Raw genomic sequence first — 20,726 nt, forward strand, 5'->3', positions numbered from 1 at the left:
TGTAACATTCAATGAAGAGGAAGCTTTTAGAACCCACTGATTTAAGACTTGTCGTTTTTTGTGTTAATTATATAACCTAATTAGTAGTTAGTGACTTAGTGTAACTATGCACATTGTTGCTAGTTCAACCGTGACTACATCTACACCAACATTATTGCGGGCCTTATCAACCACTTGGGCTATTATACTCAGATTAATTAATTGGTTGTATCTTTCGTTGTCTCCGATTGCAAACTGACAAAAAAGTGATCGACAATGAATGGATTATTATTAATTATATTGATTGAATTAAGTGACGTGTTTTGGAAGAAATTCTCTATTCAGAGTAAAAGGTTTAATTGTTTCCTGTACTGTAAAAAAAAAAATACAGTGATAATGAACGTACAATTAGTTAACTTTTGCATACAGAATGAATGCTAACGTGTTCACAGACTTTTTCTTTGTGATTAAGATATGGGTCTTGTACAAGTTAAAATATTCTAATATTCTTTTCCAAAGAATAAAAACTAAAAACTGTTAATAATATTAATTAATTTTGTTTTTGGTAAACCGTAATATTAATTAATTGTTACATATGCGTAAATCTATAAATTCAATGTGGTTGTCTGTATTTTTCTTCATATATATGGACTATTTTATTTTATTCTTTGAAAATCCTATAAAAAAATCACTTAATAGAATATTAAAAAATGATTTAATTATAAAAATCATGCAAACAGGCGTGATAATAAAAAAAATGCAATTGATGTTGTAGTACTATTTTTTTTTAATGATTGACTATTCATCAATTAATTAATTAATTTATTTATTTATTTATTTTGCCTTTATACATAAGCTTATAGGGTGGCAAGATTGATAACCAAGTCAACAATGATTTGCAGTCAAATTAGTGAATTTACTAATGAAAAAGCAAAACCAAATTGCAATTAAAAAATTTTGGACTTTTTCCAGGACAAAAACTAAAAGTGGGTGCGACCACTGACCACTTCCTTAGCATTGAAAGTTTCAAAACCCCAAAATTACTGCCTCATAAAATCGGTGTCTTTCCCCTACCGTTTGGATAAAGTCTTTCCCTTTGACCCGTCAATCGTATCATCGTCATCTATTTTGCCCTCATATAAGGACCTCTTCACCTCAAATATTAATTGTATGAAAACAAAAGCCATTTCTTCGACAAATACATAAATACCATCTCCGACTCTTCTATCTATCCACACAAAAAGTTATCACTTCAGCACACAAAGTTTTACACTTACATATGAAAGATTTCCAAGAATTTCTTTGGGGTTCCTATATTATCTTTCTTGCTCTATACTTTCTTCAAGACCTGAAAAAGTATATTAATCTCATGTCTCTAACCCTTACGCCTACTCTTTCCTTGGTCGGCAATCTCTTTGTCGGACCCAAAGGAGGGTCATCTTTAGTCTTTGAAAATTTGAATCCCGAGAGTTCAAAAGGCAAGGCTTTCCTTCATGACGAGGAAAGTCCTCGAGAGAAACCTCCTTCTTGTGTTACATGCCAAGAATATAAGACTATTACGCCGCAAGATTGTATAGGTGGTGAAGCAATGGACGCCGCAAATTTTTACGTTGAAAAGGCACACGAAACATGTGGTATTTTGATGGGTGATACAGCATGGCACGAAGAGGAAATCATGCAAGAAAACATGCATCAAAAAGTGCTTCAAAAGGGCATGCATGAATATGATGATCAAAATTGCACCATTATAGAGAATATAAAGGGTGGTGGTGTTTTGGTGAACGATATTATTCAACGCTCGGATTCCTTAGGAATGGTGAAGTTGGGAGGGAATAATCAGCAAGGCCTTCTCAAGTTGCGAAAGAGGCCGGCTAAGCTGGTTGTGCCAGAACATAGCGCGGTGTCGGAATTTGGTGAAATGAGTAGGAAGTTGGAGCATAAGGAATTTGAGGTTGAAGGAAGAGATTTCGTTTTGGCAAGCAAGAAAGGTAGAAGAAAGGTTATGGAAGATGGGTATGGGGTTATGGTTGATATTCTTGGAGATCCCAAGCAGGTAGGCAACATATTATATGTTCTTATATTTTCTCTCTCTGATTTTGATAGTATTTGTTCAGACTAGATCTTAATAAAGGCCTGCACAAAGTTCCCATTTAAAAACTATGCATGCTGATCATTATAATATCTCACAAATTAATCAAAAGAAAATATATAATTTGTATTTACTTTTTTTTTTTTGGTAGCTAAAAAATATTCTAATTTTAATTCGTGTATATATGCTCATATCAATAAATTCCAAATTTGCTATCATCAATTTCTTCCTGATGAATATATGAGTTAATTTTTTCTTTTGGTTATATCCAACCTCATTTATTTTAGAAGGCAGTTTGTTTTTTGGACTTGTCCTATCTATTTTGTAATGAAAGGAAAAAGTTGAATGACACTCAGATATATTTGCTATCACCAGGCATTTTTTGCTGTGATCGATGGCCATGGAGGTCAAGCTGCGACAGATTTTGTAGCAGAAAATTTAGGAAGGAACATTACAAAAGCTCTGGAATGTGTTGGAGGAGAAGAAGGTCAGTTAGAGCAGGCTATTCGTAGTGGCTACATGGACACAGACAAGGATTTTCTTTGTCAGGTAGTTGTAATGGACTTTCACATATATTATAATCACATGTACATTTGAATGTTTCCACCCTATATATGCCTTCATAAACTATTAAAAAAATTTCTCTTAAAAAAAACTACTAAATAATTTGACTTTGTCTTATAAATCATAAGATTCATGCATGGTTGTCGACATTACACATTCCAAATTGGAATATATATTTGCTTACATCTTTGTTTTTTTCAAATGATTGAAGAGATTCACCCTTCCCTTTCAAAAAATAAAAAGTCTTAGAACATATGCGATTGGATTGAAGTGTCACTAGTTTTAGGAATGCTCAAACCTTACCTCAAGAATTAAATGGCTACACATCATCATTATATAGAGCATTTGAAAGTATAAATTAATCTATTCTTCTAATTTAGTTTATAAAATCTTAAACACCACACATAAACATAATAGAAGGCACATTGTTTACTAACAACAACAACCAAACATTAATTAAGATTGTTTATGAATTCACAATAAACTAGTTAGCTTTCGCAAGTTATATTGTATACTAAAATGAACTTTTACTTGCAGGGTGTAAGTAGTGGCGCTTGTACATCTAGTGTGCTATTGAAGGATGGAGAGTTACATGTAGCAAATGTTGGTGATTGTAGAGTAGTTTTGAGTAGAAAAGGAGTAGCTAAAGCATTGACAAATGACCATCGTCTTACTAGGGAAGATGAGCGTCTTCGAATTGAAAACACCGTAAGTCAAGTTGTTCCATTTCTTTGTGTGTAAAACTTAATACCATTCTCTCTATCTCTCTTTAAGTCAAGAATATTGAAATACTTATAACATATTGCAGGGTGGTTTTGTGCATTGCCAAAATGGAATTTGGAGGGCTCAGGGGTTGCTTGCAGTTTCTCGAGCCATCGGGGACTTGCATTTGAAAGAATGGATCATTTCCGAACCAGAGATTAAAAAGCTTCGTTTAACTTCAGATTGCCAATTCTTAATAATGGCTTCGGATGGATTGTGGGATAAGGTATAACACCTTTGTGTATAGTTGGCAAAAAAAATTAATAAAAAAGAGTACATCAAAACAAGAACCTACAATAAGATCAAAGGAAAAAAAATGTAGGGTCTATTTCATAATTCCTGTATGAGAATCTAATTTGGGACACAAGACAAACATGTGACCATCTAGCATAACAACGTGAACCGAGGCAGGAATTGTGCCTCTTTTATCAAATTTTAAACCCAAAAAAAAAAAAAAAAAATCAGAAGTATTAGAGAAAACAAAAACAATTTTATATGAACATTAATTTGTTTATAAGTCCATCTGTGCTTCTTAGTGAATTACATGCATTTTGGCCTTAAAAAGAGTTTATTCTGATATATGCATTTGCATTGTGTCAATCAGGTAAATGACCAGGAGGCAGTTGATGTGGTTTTGAGAGAGAAGAATTTGCTGATGTCCTGCAAAAAGCTGGTAGATATGTCTTCTAGCCGAGGCAGCATGGATGACATAACTGTTATGGTGATCGATCTTCTAAATTTTGTTGCAACCGGTTGTTAATCATGGAAAGTGCCCTCAAATTAATGGTTCAGACACAAACACAATAAACTTAATGTCCATCTAGATATATCACAGAAGGAAAGTAGGAATATAGGAATATATGCATTTGCATTGTGTCAATCAGGTAAATGACCAGGAGGCAGTTGATGTGGTTTTGAGAGAGAAGAATTTGCTGATGTCCTGCAAAAAGCTGGTAGATATGTCTTCTAGCCGAGGCAGCATGGATGACATAACTGTTATGGTGATCGATCTTCTAAATTTTGTTGCAACCGGTTGTTAATCATGGAAAGTGCCCTCAAATTAATGGTTCAGACACAAACACAATAAACTTAATGTCCATCTAGATATATCACAGAAGGAAAGTAGGAATATAGGCTGGCTATATAGCAACAGAACAGTTGTATATGCATATCAGATACATTAGAAAGAATGTAATGAAAATAGGAACAGCAGTCTTTGTTGGGTTGTAAATAAATAGTTTTTGTGAGAGAAAATGTGAAGTGTTCAAATTTGTACAATTCTCATATTTATTTAATTATTCGAAATCAGTTTATTTATTCTTTTAACTTCTCATCTCATATCCATTATAGGCTTATAGCTGCTTATATGTGCAGATGCTTATGTGCATAGTGCGTGTGACAATCATATGGAAGATATAAGAGTCTCGCTCTCTTTTTTTTCATCAAATATATTAAGCAGTTGGTAATCATTTGCAATCCTCATGAGTTTTGACATATAGCACGAGTACATGAATTACAAAACCGTGTGTGTTTACTTTTTTTCAACATATATGGCCGATATTTTTTCCGAAAGATGAAAAATATTTGAATATGCCACGAATTTCTCAACATAGCAATAAAGTCATTTGTGTTACACAACATATACGTTTTGTGTTACACAACATAGGCTTCAAAGCTTGTGAATTGTGATGATTTGGCCAGCCCACGCTATAAAGTATAAACAAATATAACCCCCCCAAACCCATACCCAACAATCAAAAGGGCTTCATATCTTTCAACGGGCATCGATCTATAAAAACCAATAATCATTAAAAACGGTCCTCGCCCAAGGTTACGAAATGGCCAAGCGGGATCTGAAACTATAATATATGAAATATCAAAATAATAATAATAATATCAAATTATATATAATATATAAAAAATAAAATAAAATAAACAAGGAGATTACCGAAAAAAAAGCCCACCTTTGGCGGAGGCTGGTTCCCAGCCCTGCCAGAAGCAATGAGCCTACTAATATGAAACTTTCGTGGGTTTGGGAACCTGCGTACAGAAGATCAGCTTGCGGATATGGTGCGGGCAAAAGATCTCTCGATCGTGTTCATAGCCGAAACATGGTCTGATAAAGCAAGGCTAGAGAGAGTTCAGAGAAAAATTCAATTCAAAAACATGTTTGAATCACCAAGGAGAGATAAGGCAGGAGGTTTGGCCTTATTTTGGAAGGAAGATTTTCCACTAGACATTGAAACTTTTTCTCCAAATCATATTGATAGCACAATCAACAAAAACCAGGTTAATGAATGGAGATTCACGGGCTTTTACGGAGAACCGGCTACACAAAAAAGACCCGAAGCTTGGGACAAGCTACGACAATTGAAAAATAGGAGAGCTTCACCTTGGTTGTGTGCTGGAGACTTTAATGAAATTACCCGACAATCTGAAAAAAGTGGTGGAAGACCAAGGCCACACAGTCAGATACAACTTTTCAGAGACGTGGTGGATGAATGCGCTTTTATGGACCTTGGCTTTGTGGGTTTCCCTTTTACTTGGCATAAATATTTTGCTGACTACACTATTTGGGAACGGTTAGACAGGGCTTTGGCTACAAATGAATGGTTCTGTATGTTCCCGGGAACAAAGGTCCAACACTTAGATACAACAGTTTCAAACCATAAGCCAATTTGGATCAACCTAGAAGGTATGGACACACACTTTCAGAAACCTTTTCGCTTCGAACAGATGTGAATGACTGATAAGGGGTGCGGGGACACTATCGAAGCAGTGTGGACAAAAAATAGCCTTGAACCGTGGGACACTAAAGTGCTGAAAAAAATAGACAAATGTGGTCAGGAATTATCACGTTGGAGCAAGAGACACTTTGGCAATGTACGACGAGAATTGGAAAAGAAGAGAAAAGAATTACAACAGGCAGAGAGATATTCGGTCCTGACTGGAGATTCTAGACGAATGAGAATACTGGAATCGGAAATAAACTTGCTTCTTGACAAGGAGGCACAAATGTGGAGACAACGGTCTAGGATTTTGTAGATGAAAGATGGTGACCGGAACACAAAATTCTTTCACAGTAAAGCATCCCAACGTCACCGATGCAACTACATCACTAAGTTGTATGACTCCACGGGTAGGTGGTGCACAAGACAAAGCCAAGTAAATGACACCATTCTCGGATTCTATAGGGAACTCTTTACATCGGCAAACCCGAACAACTTGGAAGATGTATTAGAAGTTATTCCTCAGGTGGTCACTGAATCTATGAATGACACACTTACAAGGGCATTCACCATTGAAGAAGTTGAAACAGCAGTGAAAGAAATGGCACCCTTGAAAGCTCCCGGCCCTGACAGCATGCCCCCTTTGTTCTATCAAAGCTACTGGTCCCTGATTGGTTTAGATGTCTCTCAATCCATTTTACACTATCTGAACACAGGTACATTGCCACAATCTCTTGGTCATTCTTTTATAACTTTAATTCCTAAAGTTAAGAATCCAGAATATGTGTCCCAATTTAGGCCTATAAGCTTGAGTAATGTGCTTTATCGTATTTTTGCTAAAGTTTTGGCAAATAGACTGAAAAAGATTATGCCTCAGCTTATATCTGAACATCAAAGTGCTTTTTTGCCTGAGCGCCTAATTTCTGATAATATTTTAGTGGCTTTCGAAACCTTGCATCATATGAGAAATCACAACAAAGGAAAGACAGGTTTTATGGCCTTGAAACTCAATATGAGTAAGGCCTATGATAGAGTGGAATGGCCATACATGGAGCATGTTTTGGTGAAGATGGGTTTTCATAGTAGATGGGTGCATCTTATGATGCTCTGTATTACAAATGCATCCTATTCTATTTTGATTAATGGTGAACCCCATGGCAATATTACTCCTACAAGAGGACTTAGACAAAGGGATCCCCTATCCCCCTACCTCTTTCTCATGTGCACTGAAGGCCTTCATGGCCTAATAAAAAAGGCAGCCCATAATGGAGATATAAGAGGAGTATCTATTTGTCAAAATGGACCTAAGATAACTCATCTACTCTTTGCAGACGATAGTGTGATTTTTTGCAGGGCCAAGGATAGTGAATGCCAATGCCTACTTGATATTTTGGCTAAATATGAGAGTGCTTCGGGGCAACAAATTAATCACACCAAGACTACTCTTTTCTTTAGCAAATCCACATCCGAAGAGGTGCAATCTTCAATCAAAATATGCTTGGAGTTTCGGTCATTCAACAATATGAAAAATATCTAGGCCTTCCATCACTTGTGGGTCGAAAAAAGAAGGAGAGTTTCACCCATATCAAGCAACAAGTTTGGAAAAAACTAGCCGGTTGGGAAGCAAAACTCCTATCTCAAGCGGGAAAAGAGATCTTAATCAAATTCGTGGCCCAAGCTCTACCCACTTACACTATGACATGCTTCAAAATACCACTTTCCTTATGTCATGAGATTGAATCAATGATATGTAGATTTTTTTGGGGTCAAAAGGGTGATAATAGGAAAATTCATTGGATGAAATGGCAAGATTTGTGTAAACCCAAAAGCCAAGGGGGTATGGGCTTCAAAGACCTTGCTTTGTTTAATGATGCCCTCCTAGCCAAACAAACTTGGCGTCTACTTCATGACACAAATTCCCTATTCTACCGGGTTTTTACAGTGAAGTTTTTTCCAAATTCTACAATCATGGAAGCAAAAAATCCGGCAAATGCCTCATATGCTTGGAAGAGTATATTGAAGGGGAGGGATGTCATTAAGAGAGGTGCAACATGGAGGATAGGGTCGAGCCTATCGGTCAATGTATGGGGGGAGAACTGGCTGCCTACTAAACATAATCCTAGAACCATAACACCTATGGTGGTTGGATGGGAAGGTGCAAAGGTTGGAGATTTTATTGATCAAAGGCAAAGAATCTGGAAGACTGATTTAGTTGAGGCAATTTTTTATGATTTTGAAGCATCAATTATAAAAAACATTCCCCTGTGCCGTTCCATTCAAGATGATGTTCTTATATGGCCATACACACCGGACGGAAATTACACTGTCAAGTCCGGTTACCGTTTTTTACAGGAAGCCTCTAGAGTACAACAACCAGGTCAGTCATCAACCCAAGCTTTGTCACCGTTGTGGAACAAAATCTGGGCTCTTGATGTTCCAAATAAAGTGAAGACACTAATATGGAGAGCATGCAAAAACTCCCTACCCACCAAAGCAAATCTGTTTCGGCGCAAGATCACACCTGATGGAAGATGTGAGATATGCAAACAAGAAGATGAAGATGTTCTGCACGCACTCTACTGCTGTCCAGCCTTGCAATCTCTTGGAAACTCCATACCAGCGTGGAACCAAAGCTCTCTCAAATAGAGCACATGCTTCACTGACTTTATTGGTTTTATTTTTGCAGGTACAGCAGATCCGACGCTCTTTTCCTTGGTATTATGGAACTTGTGGAATCAGAGAAACAATCTCCGACTCGGGAAACCAACACTCCCACTAGACAAGATACTGGAACACTCTCGGGAGTGACAACTTGAGTCCCATTCCAGCCCCATAAGATCAGCAAAACAGAGGAAAACGCAGTCAACAGCATGGACTCCGCCCCAAGATAATTGGTACAAAATCAATTTCGACGGGGCCACATTTGTCGAAGATGGAAGCGCAGGACTGGGTGTTGTCATACGAAACAAAGAAGGACGAGTTATGGCATCGTTGTCTCAAAAAATCCCCCTGCCAATGACAGTAATCAAGGTTGAGGTTCTTGCAGCACGGAGAGCCCTTGAACTTGCTGTGGAGCTGAGTTTTGACCATCTCATACTTGAAGGGGATTCTGAAATTTTACACAGAGCCTTGCTAGCAGAAGGCAGGAACTTCACACCCTATGGACATTTAGTGCAAGACATTGTATACCTTAGTAGTTTCTTTTCAGCTTTTAAAACTTCTCTTGTACGCCGTTCGGGTAATAAGTTAGCTCACTCTCTAGCGAGGAACTCAAAATCCCTCAATCATATGCAAATCTGGATGGAAAGTGTACCACCAGATTTATCATTTGTTGTTCAGGCTGACCTTAGTAGCCTACCTTAATAATGTTCAGTAACTTGCTTCTCAAAAAAAAAAAAACTTTCATTTTTATTTTTATTTTTTCATAGTAGATCTCATAATTAAACCTGGGATATTCAATGTGTGTTGTTGACTTTGTTGGGAGAGGATGAATATTAATCTTGGATATTTTTAATGAAAACTCAAAAAAAATATTAATTGAGTTATAAGACTTTTTTTTTTTGTTTGAGGAAAGAGTTATAAGACTCTTAATAAGTAAAGTTTCAAATTTATGAAAGGTTTTTTTTTTTTTTCTTTTTCTTTTGAAGCTTTTGTTTGTTCTTATATTCATATTTCATATCGATATGATAAGTTATTTTGTTTTCAATTTTTTTTTTTTTTAAAAAATCAATAAACCATTGGTTAAACTTTATGTTAAGTTTATAAACATATCATCAATTTAGAGTTAGAAGGTTTAAAATTAATTCATAAGGTACAATCCATGAATTCTTATAAGATATATTATACATAAGATACGATAAATAATACATATATATAAGGTACGATAGATAATACATATAAAAGGGCATAAATAGAGATTCAGTGAAGCTCATACTATTATAAAGTGTAAAGTTCCATGACCTTGTGGGCTCCAATATACATATATATATTACTTCCTTCAATTTTGTTGAAAACCATTATTTTCAGTATTAGATACAGAGACAGAGATTAATAGCCAAAAATAAAGTTATGTTATGGTTTTTGTTTACAGGTTAGGTTGGAGCATCTGCCCAGCCCGATAACAGTGTGTGGAAAATAATCTGGGGTCTCTCCGTGCAAAGCAAAGTCCGGAATTTTTTATGGAGGTCTTGTCACAATGCTATACCGGTGAAACAAAATTTGCGACAAAGACACATCTTGACCGAAGATATCTGTGAACTATGCAAGCTTGAGACAGAATCAGTGCTCCATGCTCTCTGGGTCTGGGGGTGTTCACAGCTCTCACAGGTTTGGGGTTCAGTTCCTTCGTTCTCGTTCCGACAGACAAGAACGTTTTCCTCTATCAAAGAGTTTCTCACTTATACTAACGAAGAACAGAAAAATCCGGAGTTTTTGGCTTCGATTATGTGGACTCTTTGGCATCGCAGATTTTCAACAGGCCAATTCCGCTGTCTCGTTGCAATCCAGAAGCACTATTCAATCTCGGGTTAGATGGTCACCACCGCCGGAAGGTGAAATTAAAGTTAACTTTGACGGAGCTCAATTCAGAGATATTGGTAAGGTAGGTTTGGGAGTCATTATCCGAGACAGCAGAGGACAAGCAATTGCTTCGCTTTCGGAACAAGCCAGTCTTCCATTCTCTCCAGAGATAGTTGAAGCAATGGCAGCAGCTAGAGCAATTTCGTTTACACAGGGACTCGGCTTCACCTCTTTCTTATTAGAGGGAGACTCTGCCAATATTATTAAAGCACTGAAGTCTGATGAGGAATCCCTCTCCACTTTTGGTCATATCCTCAGCTCGGCAAAATCCATGGTGGTGGCAGGCAGTAGCATTAGGTACTCTCACGTTTGTAGAATTGGTAATATTGTAGCACATAATCTAGCTAAACATGCTAGACATGTTAGAAGTTTTTCGGTGTAGACAGAGGATGTTCCCCCACCTTTCTCATGTACTTATCATGGCTCATTTTTCTTAATGAAGTTCAAGGTCTTTCTTCTCCAAAAAAAAAAATGTTAGGTTGGAGGCTTTTATACATGTATTTGTAAATAACAAAAGCTATGCCTTCTTCTTCTTCAATTCTATTTAACAAAGCTCTGTCTTCTTCTTCAATTTCACTTAAGACTTAACCATATTTTTTTGGGCATGGCTTTTGTCGAGTGCCTCTAGTATACTGGACTTGCTACGATTGTATCCAAACCAGAGATTAAAAGGCTTCATTTAACTTCAGATTGCCAGTTCTTGATAATGGCTTCAGATGGATTGTGGGGGATAAGGTATTACACCTATGTGTATAGTTGGCAAAAAAAATTAATAGAAAAGAGTACATCAAAACAAGAACCTACAATAAGATCAAAGGAAAAAAACTGTAGTCTATTTCATAGTTCTTGAATGAAACCTAATTTGGGACGCTAGACAAACATGTGACTATCTAGCATATCAAAGTGAACCGAGACAGGAATTGTGCCTCTTTTATTGAAGTCTAAACCAAAAAAAAAAAAAAATCAGAAATTTTAAAGAAAACTAAAACAGTTTTATATGAACATTAATTTGTTAATAAGTCCATCTGTGCTTGTCAGTGAATTACATGCATTTTGGCCTTAAAAAGAGTTTATTCTGATATATGCATTTGAATTGTGTCAATCAGGTAAATGACCAGGAGGCAGTTGATGTGGTTTTGAGAGACAAGAATTTGCTGATGTCCTGCAAAAAGCTTGTAGATATGTTTTCTAGCCGAGGCAGCATGGATGACATAACTGTTATGGTGATCGATCTTCTAAATTTTGTTGCAACCGGTTGTTAATCATGGAAAGTGCCCTCAAATTAATGGTTCAGACACAAACACAATAAACATAATGTCCATCTACATATATGATATATCACAGAAGGAAAGTAGGAATATAGGTTGCTAGACCTGGCTATATAGCAACAGAACAGTTGTATATGGATATCAGATACATTAGAAAGAATGTAATGAAAAATAGGAATAGCAGTCTTGTTGGGTTGTAAATAAATAGTTTTTGTGAGAGAAAATGTGAAGTGTTCAAATTTGTACAATTCTCATATTTATTTAATTATTCGGAATCAGTTTATTTATTCTTTTACCTTCTCATCTCATGTCCATTATAGGCTTGTAGCTAGCAAGCTGCTTATATGTGCATGGTGCGTGTGAGTGTGTGACAATCATATGGAAGATATAATTAAGAGTCTCCCTCTCTTTCTTTCTTTTTTCATCAAATTAAGCAGTTGGTAATCATTTGCAATCCCCATGAGTTTTGACATAGCACGATCGAGTACATGAATTATAAAACCATGTTTATGTACTTTTTTTCAACATGGCCGACATTTTTTCCGAAAGATGAAAAATATTTGAATATGCCACGACTTTCTCAACATAGCAATAAAGTCATTTGTGTTACACAACATACGTTTTGGTTCAACATAAGCTTCAAAGCTTGTGAATTGTGATGATTCGGCCAGCCCACACTATATAGTATGAACAGACATAACACCCCCCCACCACCCCCCAAACCCATACCCAACAATCAAAAGGGCTTCATATCTTTCAACGGGCATCGATCTATTAAAACCAATAATCATTAAACGGTCCTTGCCCAAGGTTGCGAAATTGCCATGCGGGATCTGAAACTATAATATATGAAATATAATAATAATAATAAAAAACAAGGAGATTACCTAAAAAAAGCCCACCTTTATACCATTTTAGCATTAGGTCTAAGCTTTAAATTCTGTTAATTGAGCTTTCATTTTTATTTGGCAAAAATGCAAAACTGACCCTCTAACTTTTAGTTTTTGTCAATTCAGTCCTTTAACTTTCAGTTTTGTTATTTCATTCTTCTAAGTTTCAATTTTTGTCAATGTGGTATTCTATTAGGTCTCAGTTACTACTCCATTAAGTTTGGCCTTTTTTTTTTTTTTTAAATAATTTTTGTAATTAAAAGAAAATAATAAAAAACTGTAAAAAAAAAAAAAAAGAAAATGGAAGGCCCCTTCAGTCTTCATCCTCAACCTCCTTGTTCTCTACACTCTCTACCTCCAAATGCTCCGCTTGGCTTTCCCCAATGCCTTCACTTTCCCTTTCATTCTCAAGTCTTGCGCTGCTCTCTCCCTTCCAATATCGGCTCACAGCTCCATTGCCATGTCATCAAAACTGGGTGCGACCTCGATCCCTTTGTACAAACTTCTTTAATCTCAATGTACTGTAAATGCTCTTCTATTGAATATGCACTAAGGTGTTTGATGAAAATGGTGATCAAGAAAGCTAACTATTTGTTCAATGCTTTGATATCTGTGTACACCTCAAATTCAAGATTTTATGATGGGGTTTTGTTGTTTCTTAAAATGAGGGAGGCGGGTGTGTCAGTTGATTCAATTACAATGTTGGGATTAGTACCTTTGTGTATGCTTCCGGTGCATTTGAGTCTTGGGATGTGTCTTCATGATTGTTGTGTTAAGGTTGGTCTAGACAGTAATATGTCTGTTTCAAATTGTTTGCTTACAATTTGAGAGAGAGATTGACCTTGAGAGAGAGATCGAGATTGACTTTTCCGTTTTTCGGTTTTGATTTTAGGGGAAGGGGAACAACGTTGTTCCCCTTCCATTTTTTTTTTTACAGTTTTTTATTTATTTTCTTTTAATTACGAAAATTATTTTTACATATATATATATATATATATATATATATATAAATAAATAAATAAATAAAAAAGCCAAATTTAACAGGAGAAGTAACTGATACCTAACAGAATACTACATTGATAAAAATTGAAACTTAGAGAACTGAAATGACAAAACTGAAAGTTAGAGAACTGAAATGACAAAAGCTAAAAGTTAGAGGGTCAGTTTTGCATTTTTACCTTTTTATTTTTATTTTTTCATGGCAGATCTCATAATTAAACCTGGGATCAATGTGTGTTTGTTGATGTTGTTGGGAGAGGAGGAATATTACTCTTGGATATCTTAGATGAAAACTCCAAAAAAGTATTAATTGAGTTATAAGACTCTTAATAAGTAAAGTTTCAAATCTATAAAAGGTTTTTTTTTTTTTTTTTACCTTATGAAGCATTTGTTCATTCTTGTATTCATATGCTATTATATTCCATAAAATAAATAAATAAAATCAATAAACCGTTGATTAAACTTTATGTTAAGTTTATAAACATATCATCAATTTAGAGTTAGAAGGTTTAAATTTAATTCATAAGTTACAATCCATGAATTCTTATAAGATATATTAATACATAAGGTAAGGTACATATAAAGGGGCATATCTACAACAAATATGACTTTTTTCAAGGGTCAAAACCCTTAAAAAAGTATTAAAAACCCTTGAAAAAAATTATTTTAAGAGTCCAATTGACCCTTGATAACTTTCGAAATATATACCGTCGAAAAGAAAATTTTGAAGGCCTTCGTGGCCCTCAAATAAGTGCTTTAATCTTATTTTGAGGGTCAAGAGACCCTTAAATGACGTTTTACTAAAATTTAAAATATTTATATTTACAACTCTTGATAAATAAGGTTATTTAAAGGGTCTCTTGACCCTCAAAATAAGATTTTATTTTATTAAAAAAAAAAACAACAATCATGCACAATATATATATACACACACAAATTCACAATTGTCAAGATGATATGCTATGATACTGATGTATAACAAAAGTGGTATATTGCAATAATTACACTTTCTTTGATCTCTAAACTCAAACATACAAATTAACAGATTATGGGCCGCATACAAACTGTCAATATGTCAATTATTGTTTAAGAGAAAAGATATCAACAACCACACTTTTTACAAAGACCAAATCTATCCAATAGTTAAAAGTTTTGATACATTTTATTCTTCATCATCATCTCTAAAGCAAGAAATTATCGACTAGTATAATTGAACATTTCAACCATTATAAGTGCCCTCAAGTTTCTGAAAAAGAGAGAATGATGCCAAAAGTTTGTTAATTTCCTAGCAAATATATCTACACACCTTTTCACAATATCAAATTCAAGATACCCACAATTTCAAAAAGAGCAAAAAATGCACAACAAAGTTCATATATCTAAATAAAACATGCTGATTAAAGAAACGTCATTCACCAAAAAGAAGAAAACTTGGAAGAGAAGAATACCAATCCTTCATGGAAAAGGATATTCCAATCCCACACCCAACAGAAAACCCGAAAGAAAAGAATTTTTACATGAAAAGAGAAACTCCTATTCACGTAAACTCTCATCTAAAAGTCAAATTAACCCAATCAATATTAACCAAGCAAGCAAATTTAACATCCATACTCCAAAACCCAGAACAGGGGTCACAATCACAGAATCCAAATAACAAGTATACTTGATCAGCAAACAAAGGAAAATAAAAATAAAAACAGAATCTTTCAGAAAAACAGAACACAAAGAGATAAGAGCACACCAAATTATCTCTTTTGCCCGCATATAAGGACCTCTTCACCTCAAATAATTGTGTGAAAACAAAAGCCTTTTCTTCGACAAATACATATATATATATATATATATATCATCTCCGACTCTTCTTCTAGGATCCGCACAAAAAAGTTATCACTTTAGCCCGCAAAGTTTTACACATATGAAAGGTTTACAAGAATTTCTTTGGGGTTCCTATATTATCTTTCTTGTTCTATACTTTCTTCAAGACCTCAAAAAGTACATTAATCTCATGTCTCTAACCCTTACGCCTACTCTTTCATTAGTCGGCAATCTTTTTGTTGGTCCCAAAGGAGGGTCATCTTTAGTCTTTGAAAATTTGAATCCCGAGAGTTCAAAAGGCAAGGCTTTCCTTCATGATGAGGAAAGTCCTCGAGAGAAACCTCCTTGTGTTACATGCCAAGAAAATAAGACTATTACGCCGCAAGATTGTATAGGTGGTGAAGTAGTGGACGCAGCAAATTTTTACGTTGAAAAGGCGCATGAAACATGTGGTATTTTGATGGGTGATACAGCATGGCATGAAGAGGAAATCATGCAAGAAAAAATGCATCATAAAGTGCTTCAAAAGGGCATGCATGAATATGATGATCAAAATTGCACCATTATAGAGAATATAAAGGGTGGTGGTGTTTCGGTGAACGATATTATTCAAGGCTCGGATTCTTTAGGAATGGTGAAGTTGGGAGGGGATAATCAGCAAGGCCTTCTCAAGTTGCGAAAGAGGCCGGCTAAGCTGGTTGTGCCAGAACATAGCGCGGTGTCGGAATTTGGTGAAATGTGTAGGAAGTTGGAGCATAAGGAATTTGAGGTCGAAGGAAGAGATTTCGTTTTGGCTAGCAAGAAAGGTAGAAGAAAGGTTATGGAAGATGGGTATGGGGTTATGGTTGATATTCTTGGAGATCCCAAGCGGTAGGCAACATATATATTATACGTTCTTATATTTTCTCTCTCTGATTTTGATAGTATTTGTACGGACTAGATCTTAATAAAGGCCTGCACAAAGTTCCCATTTAAAAACTATGAATGCTGATCATTATAATATCTCACAAATTAATCAAAAGAAAATATATAATTTGTGTTTACTTTTTTTTTTGGGTAGCTAAAAAAATTCTAATTTTAATTCGTGTATAAATGCTCATATCAATAAATTCCAAATTTGCTATCATCAATATCTTCCTGATGAATATATGAGTTAAAATTTTTTTTTTTTTTGGTTATATCCAACTTCATTTATTTTATAAGGCAGTATGTTTTTTGGACTTGTCCTTGCTATTTTGTAATGAAAGGAAAAAGTTGAATGACACTCATAGATATATTTGTTATCACCAGGCATTTTTTGCTGTGATCGATGGCCATGGAGGTCAAGCTGCGACAGATTTTGTTGCAGAAAATTTAGGAAGGAACATTGCAAAAGCTCTGGAATGTGTTGGAGGAGAAGAAGGTCAGTTAGAGCAGGCTATTTGTAGTGGCTACATGGTCACAGACAAGGATTTTCTTTGTCAGGTAGTTGTAATGGACTCTCACATATATTATAATCGCATGTACATTTGAATGTTTCCACCCTATATATGCCTTCATAAACTATTAAAAAAATTTCTCTTAAAAAAAAAAAAAACTAAATAATTTGACTGTCTTATAAATCATAAGATTCATGCATGGTTGTCGACATTAAACATTCCAAATTGGAATATATATTTGCTTACATCTTTGTTTTTTTCAAATGATTGAAGAGATTCACCCTTCCCCTTCAAAAAAAAAAAAAAAGTCTTAGAGCATATGTGATTGTATTGAAATGCACACTAGTTTGTGGCATGCCCTTAATTATATCTGGAATGATCAAATATTTTCTTAAGAATTAAATGGCCACTAAATGGCCACACATCATTTTTTAGAGTATCTGATAGCTAGGATGTATGGATATTTTATTTGGGTGTCGTATATGTGTCATGCTCGGGTCATAATTACCATATCCAATTTATTGTATCATGTTATAATTTTTTTAAAATTACTCTGTCTCCATATCGTACTGGTACTTGTATCTGTACCTGTGTCCATGTCCATGTATCCTAATTTGAAATTATAAATTAATCCATTCTCCTAATTTAGTTTATAAAATCTTAAAAACCACATATTAACATAATAGAAGGCATATTGTTTACTAACAACAACCAAGCATTAATTAAGATTGTTCATGAATTCTTAATAAACTAGTTTGCTTTTGCAAGGTATATTGTATACTAAAATGAACTTTTACTTGCAGGGTGTAAGTAGTGGCGCTTGTACGTCAAGTGTGCTATTGAAGGATGGAGAGTTATATGTAGCAAATGTTGGTGATTGTAGAGTAGTTTTGAGTAGAAAAGGAGTAGCTAAAGCATTGACAAAAGACCATCGTCTTACTAGGGAAGATGAGCGTCTTCGAATTGAAAACACCGTAAGTCAAGTTATTCCATTTCTTTGTATGTAGAACTTAATACTATTCTCTCTATCTCTCTTTAAGTCAAAGAGTATTGAAATAACTTATAACATATTGCAGGGTGGTTTTGTGCATTGCCAAAATGGAATTTGGAGGGCTCAAAGGTTGCTTGCAGTTTCTAGAGTCATTGGAGACCTGCATTTGAAAGAATGGATTATTTCTGAACCGGAGTTAAAAGGCTTCGTTNTGAAAAAGGCCCCCAAAGATCACAATGTACAAGATCAAACACACAATGAGATACATGATGACTAGTAGGAAAGGATAGTCTCTTTTGCTTAGAAAAATGACAAATGTCACAGCATACAGTTTTATTTGCTGGTAAAACAGATACAAGATTATTAAGCAAAGACAATTTTGCATAAGAGGGATGCCCTAAACGAAAATGCCACAAATCAGCATTTACATTAGTGAATTGGACAGAAGGAATGGAGACAGGAACCTTGGAAGCAGTAGCAAGCACAGATGGAGGTGAAACTCTGTGCTGGAGCAGATATAGGCCTCTTGATGCTTTACCCAGCCCAATCATGTTCCAATTGGCTAGGTCCTGGATAAAGCAAAAAGAACCAAGGAATACAAGACAACAAAAAAGAGATTTTGTGAGCTGGCTGACAGATATCAGATTGAATGTAAAAGATGGAACACATAGAACTCCATAGAGTATAAGACTATCTGAGATATGAACTGTTCCTATATGAGTAACTAAAGCCTTCTCTCCATTGGGTAAATAGACAAAAGTATTAATGGTGGATGTAATTGTGGTTAGGCAAGAAACTGAATGGACCATATGGTCTGTTGCACCAGTGTCAATAATTCAATCATTAGACTTATGGGCTTGTTTATCTATGATATGAGCAGAAAAAATGGAATGAGAAAGGTTAGGGGCAACCAGAAAGAATTACCTGAGAAGTTGGCAAAATGAGGCATGGTTGAACTAGTACTGGCAGTAGCAGCTGCATTAGACAAAGGAGATAGGACAGAGGCTGCCTGATGTGTAGGTGTGGGCTGAGATGTGGCAGCTTCCTTGAATGACTGAGATGCAAGGAATGAGAGTAGCTGCTCACATTGATTCTGAGTAATGGGACACTGAGGAGCATTAAACTGTGACTGTGCTCCAAGAGGCTGTGATGAGCAATGCATCATCTCAGACTGATTGATAAACCCAGGCATGGGTGGAGAGGCAAAATTCCCAAAATTACCATTATTGGGAAAGAAATTTCCAAGATTTCCATTGCTAGAAACCTGATGGGCAGAAGCCTTCCCTTTGTGCTTATATCCTGGAGGAAAACCGTGTAATTTGTAGCATTTTTCAGCTACATGACCTACAATTCCACAGTATGTACAGACAGGCCTTTCTTTCTTAAAATTTCCACCTTTTGCACCTTGACCTCCATTTGTTCCCCCTTGATTCCAATTCTGATGACCTTGAAATCCTTTAGGATTGAAATTGTTAGCATACAAAGCTGTTGGTTCAATGACCAAATCAGCTTGACCAATGTGCCTACGTTTCTCTTCTTGCAAAATCAAAGAATAGGCCTTATTGAGTACAGGCAAGGGCTCAGTGATCAAAATGTGACTACAGACAGTGGAATAACTGTCATTGAGTCCCATGAGAAAACGAAAAACTTGATCCTTTTGCTGAGCATTTAGTTGATTTCGTTGAGAACCACAGTTACAAGTACAAGTGCAAGCAGAAAATGACTGATAATGCACAAGTTCATCCCATAATATCTTGAACTTGGTAAAGTAAGAACTTACAGTGAGTGAACCTTGTGAAAGCTTTGAAATTTCCTTCTGAACTTCAAAGAATCTTGGAACATTAGGCTGTGAAAACCTATCACGCATGTCAATCCATAAATCCCTCGCAGTGTGAATATACATCACACTAGTAGCAAGGTCTTTGCACAAGGAATTCACCAACCATGAAAGAATGGTGGTATTTGCTCTGTGCCAAGCATTATACAGAGAATGAGAGAGATCAGGCATGGAGATCGAACCATCAAGGAAGCCAAATTTATTCCTTCCACTCAATGACAGAAATACAGCCCTTGACCAACTGAGATAGTTCTCAGGACCAATCAGTGGTTGAGAAACAAGAACAACATCTGTAGGTGGAATGAAGTAAGGGCTTGATGGATTGGTATTTGCATCCTCCATTGGAAATGAACGATTGAAAGAACTGTGATTTGCAGTGTTAGAAGTATCGGTGGGAATTGGATCAGATTCTGAAGCTGTGTTGGAAGCGGAAGCCATGGATGAGCTATTGAAGCTCTGATACCATGTTACGAAAGAGAATTCTAGAGTGTATTGAAAGAAAAGACTTTGGGAGGTAATGAATTTTACTTAACAGAATCAGAAAATGAAAAACAGTTGATTAACTTTACATCATCCTCTGCTTTATATACACTAAACGGGAAAACAGAATTCTAACTAACTTAACAAACTCTAATCTCCTAATTAGAGTGACAGCTGTAATCCACTAACACCAACTCATACGTGCCAATATCTACACGTGCTGATCAGTCTGAATGTTGACACTTAAGTGCACGACATCGTTTAACCTTCATCTTTGTTTTCTTCCTTTTAGTAGCAGCTGTGTCGTTTTGCTCTGTTTTAGTGCAT

At 35.6% G+C, this 20,726-nt stretch overlaps 3 protein-coding genes across 3 annotated transcripts; 2 read left to right on the top strand and 1 right to left on the bottom strand.

Annotated features, from left to right (window-relative positions):
• The first annotated feature begins 1,090 nt into the window (after positions 1-1,090).
• Positions 1,091-4,243, top strand: LOC111992364 (probable protein phosphatase 2C 2). Its single transcript, XM_065760571.1, has 5 exons — positions 1,091-2,032; positions 2,444-2,617; positions 3,170-3,340; positions 3,441-3,620; positions 3,999-4,243. Exons 1-5 carry the CDS (start codon positions 1,259-1,261, stop codon positions 4,152-4,154), a joined length of 1,455 nt encoding a protein of 484 aa, XP_065616643.1. The 5' UTR covers positions 1,091-1,258; the 3' UTR covers positions 4,155-4,243.
• Positions 4,244-15,691: 11,448 nt separating this feature from the next.
• Positions 15,692-18,359, top strand: LOC136062001 (probable protein phosphatase 2C 2). Its single transcript, XM_065760543.1, has 4 exons — positions 15,692-16,543; positions 16,945-17,137; positions 17,895-18,065; positions 18,168-18,359. Exons 1-4 carry the CDS (start codon positions 15,774-15,776, stop codon positions 18,357-18,359), a joined length of 1,326 nt encoding a protein of 441 aa, XP_065616615.1. The 5' UTR covers positions 15,692-15,773.
• A 56-nt stretch (positions 18,360-18,415) lies between these two features.
• Positions 18,416-20,357, bottom strand: LOC136062002 (uncharacterized). Its single transcript, XM_065760544.1, has 4 exons — positions 19,007-20,357; positions 18,718-18,896; positions 18,494-18,651; positions 18,416-18,422 (listed from the first exon to the last, which is right to left on the bottom strand). Exons 1-4 carry the CDS (start codon positions 20,355-20,357, stop codon positions 18,416-18,418), a joined length of 1,695 nt encoding a protein of 564 aa, XP_065616616.1.
• Between the last annotated feature and the right edge of the window lie 369 nt (positions 20,358-20,726).

The sequence above is a fragment of the Quercus suber genome, unplaced genomic scaffold (assembly GCF_002906115.3).
Source record: "Quercus suber isolate HL8 unplaced genomic scaffold, Cork oak 2.0 scaffold_372, whole genome shotgun sequence".
NCBI lineage: Eukaryota > Viridiplantae > Streptophyta > Magnoliopsida > Fagales > Fagaceae > Quercus > Quercus suber.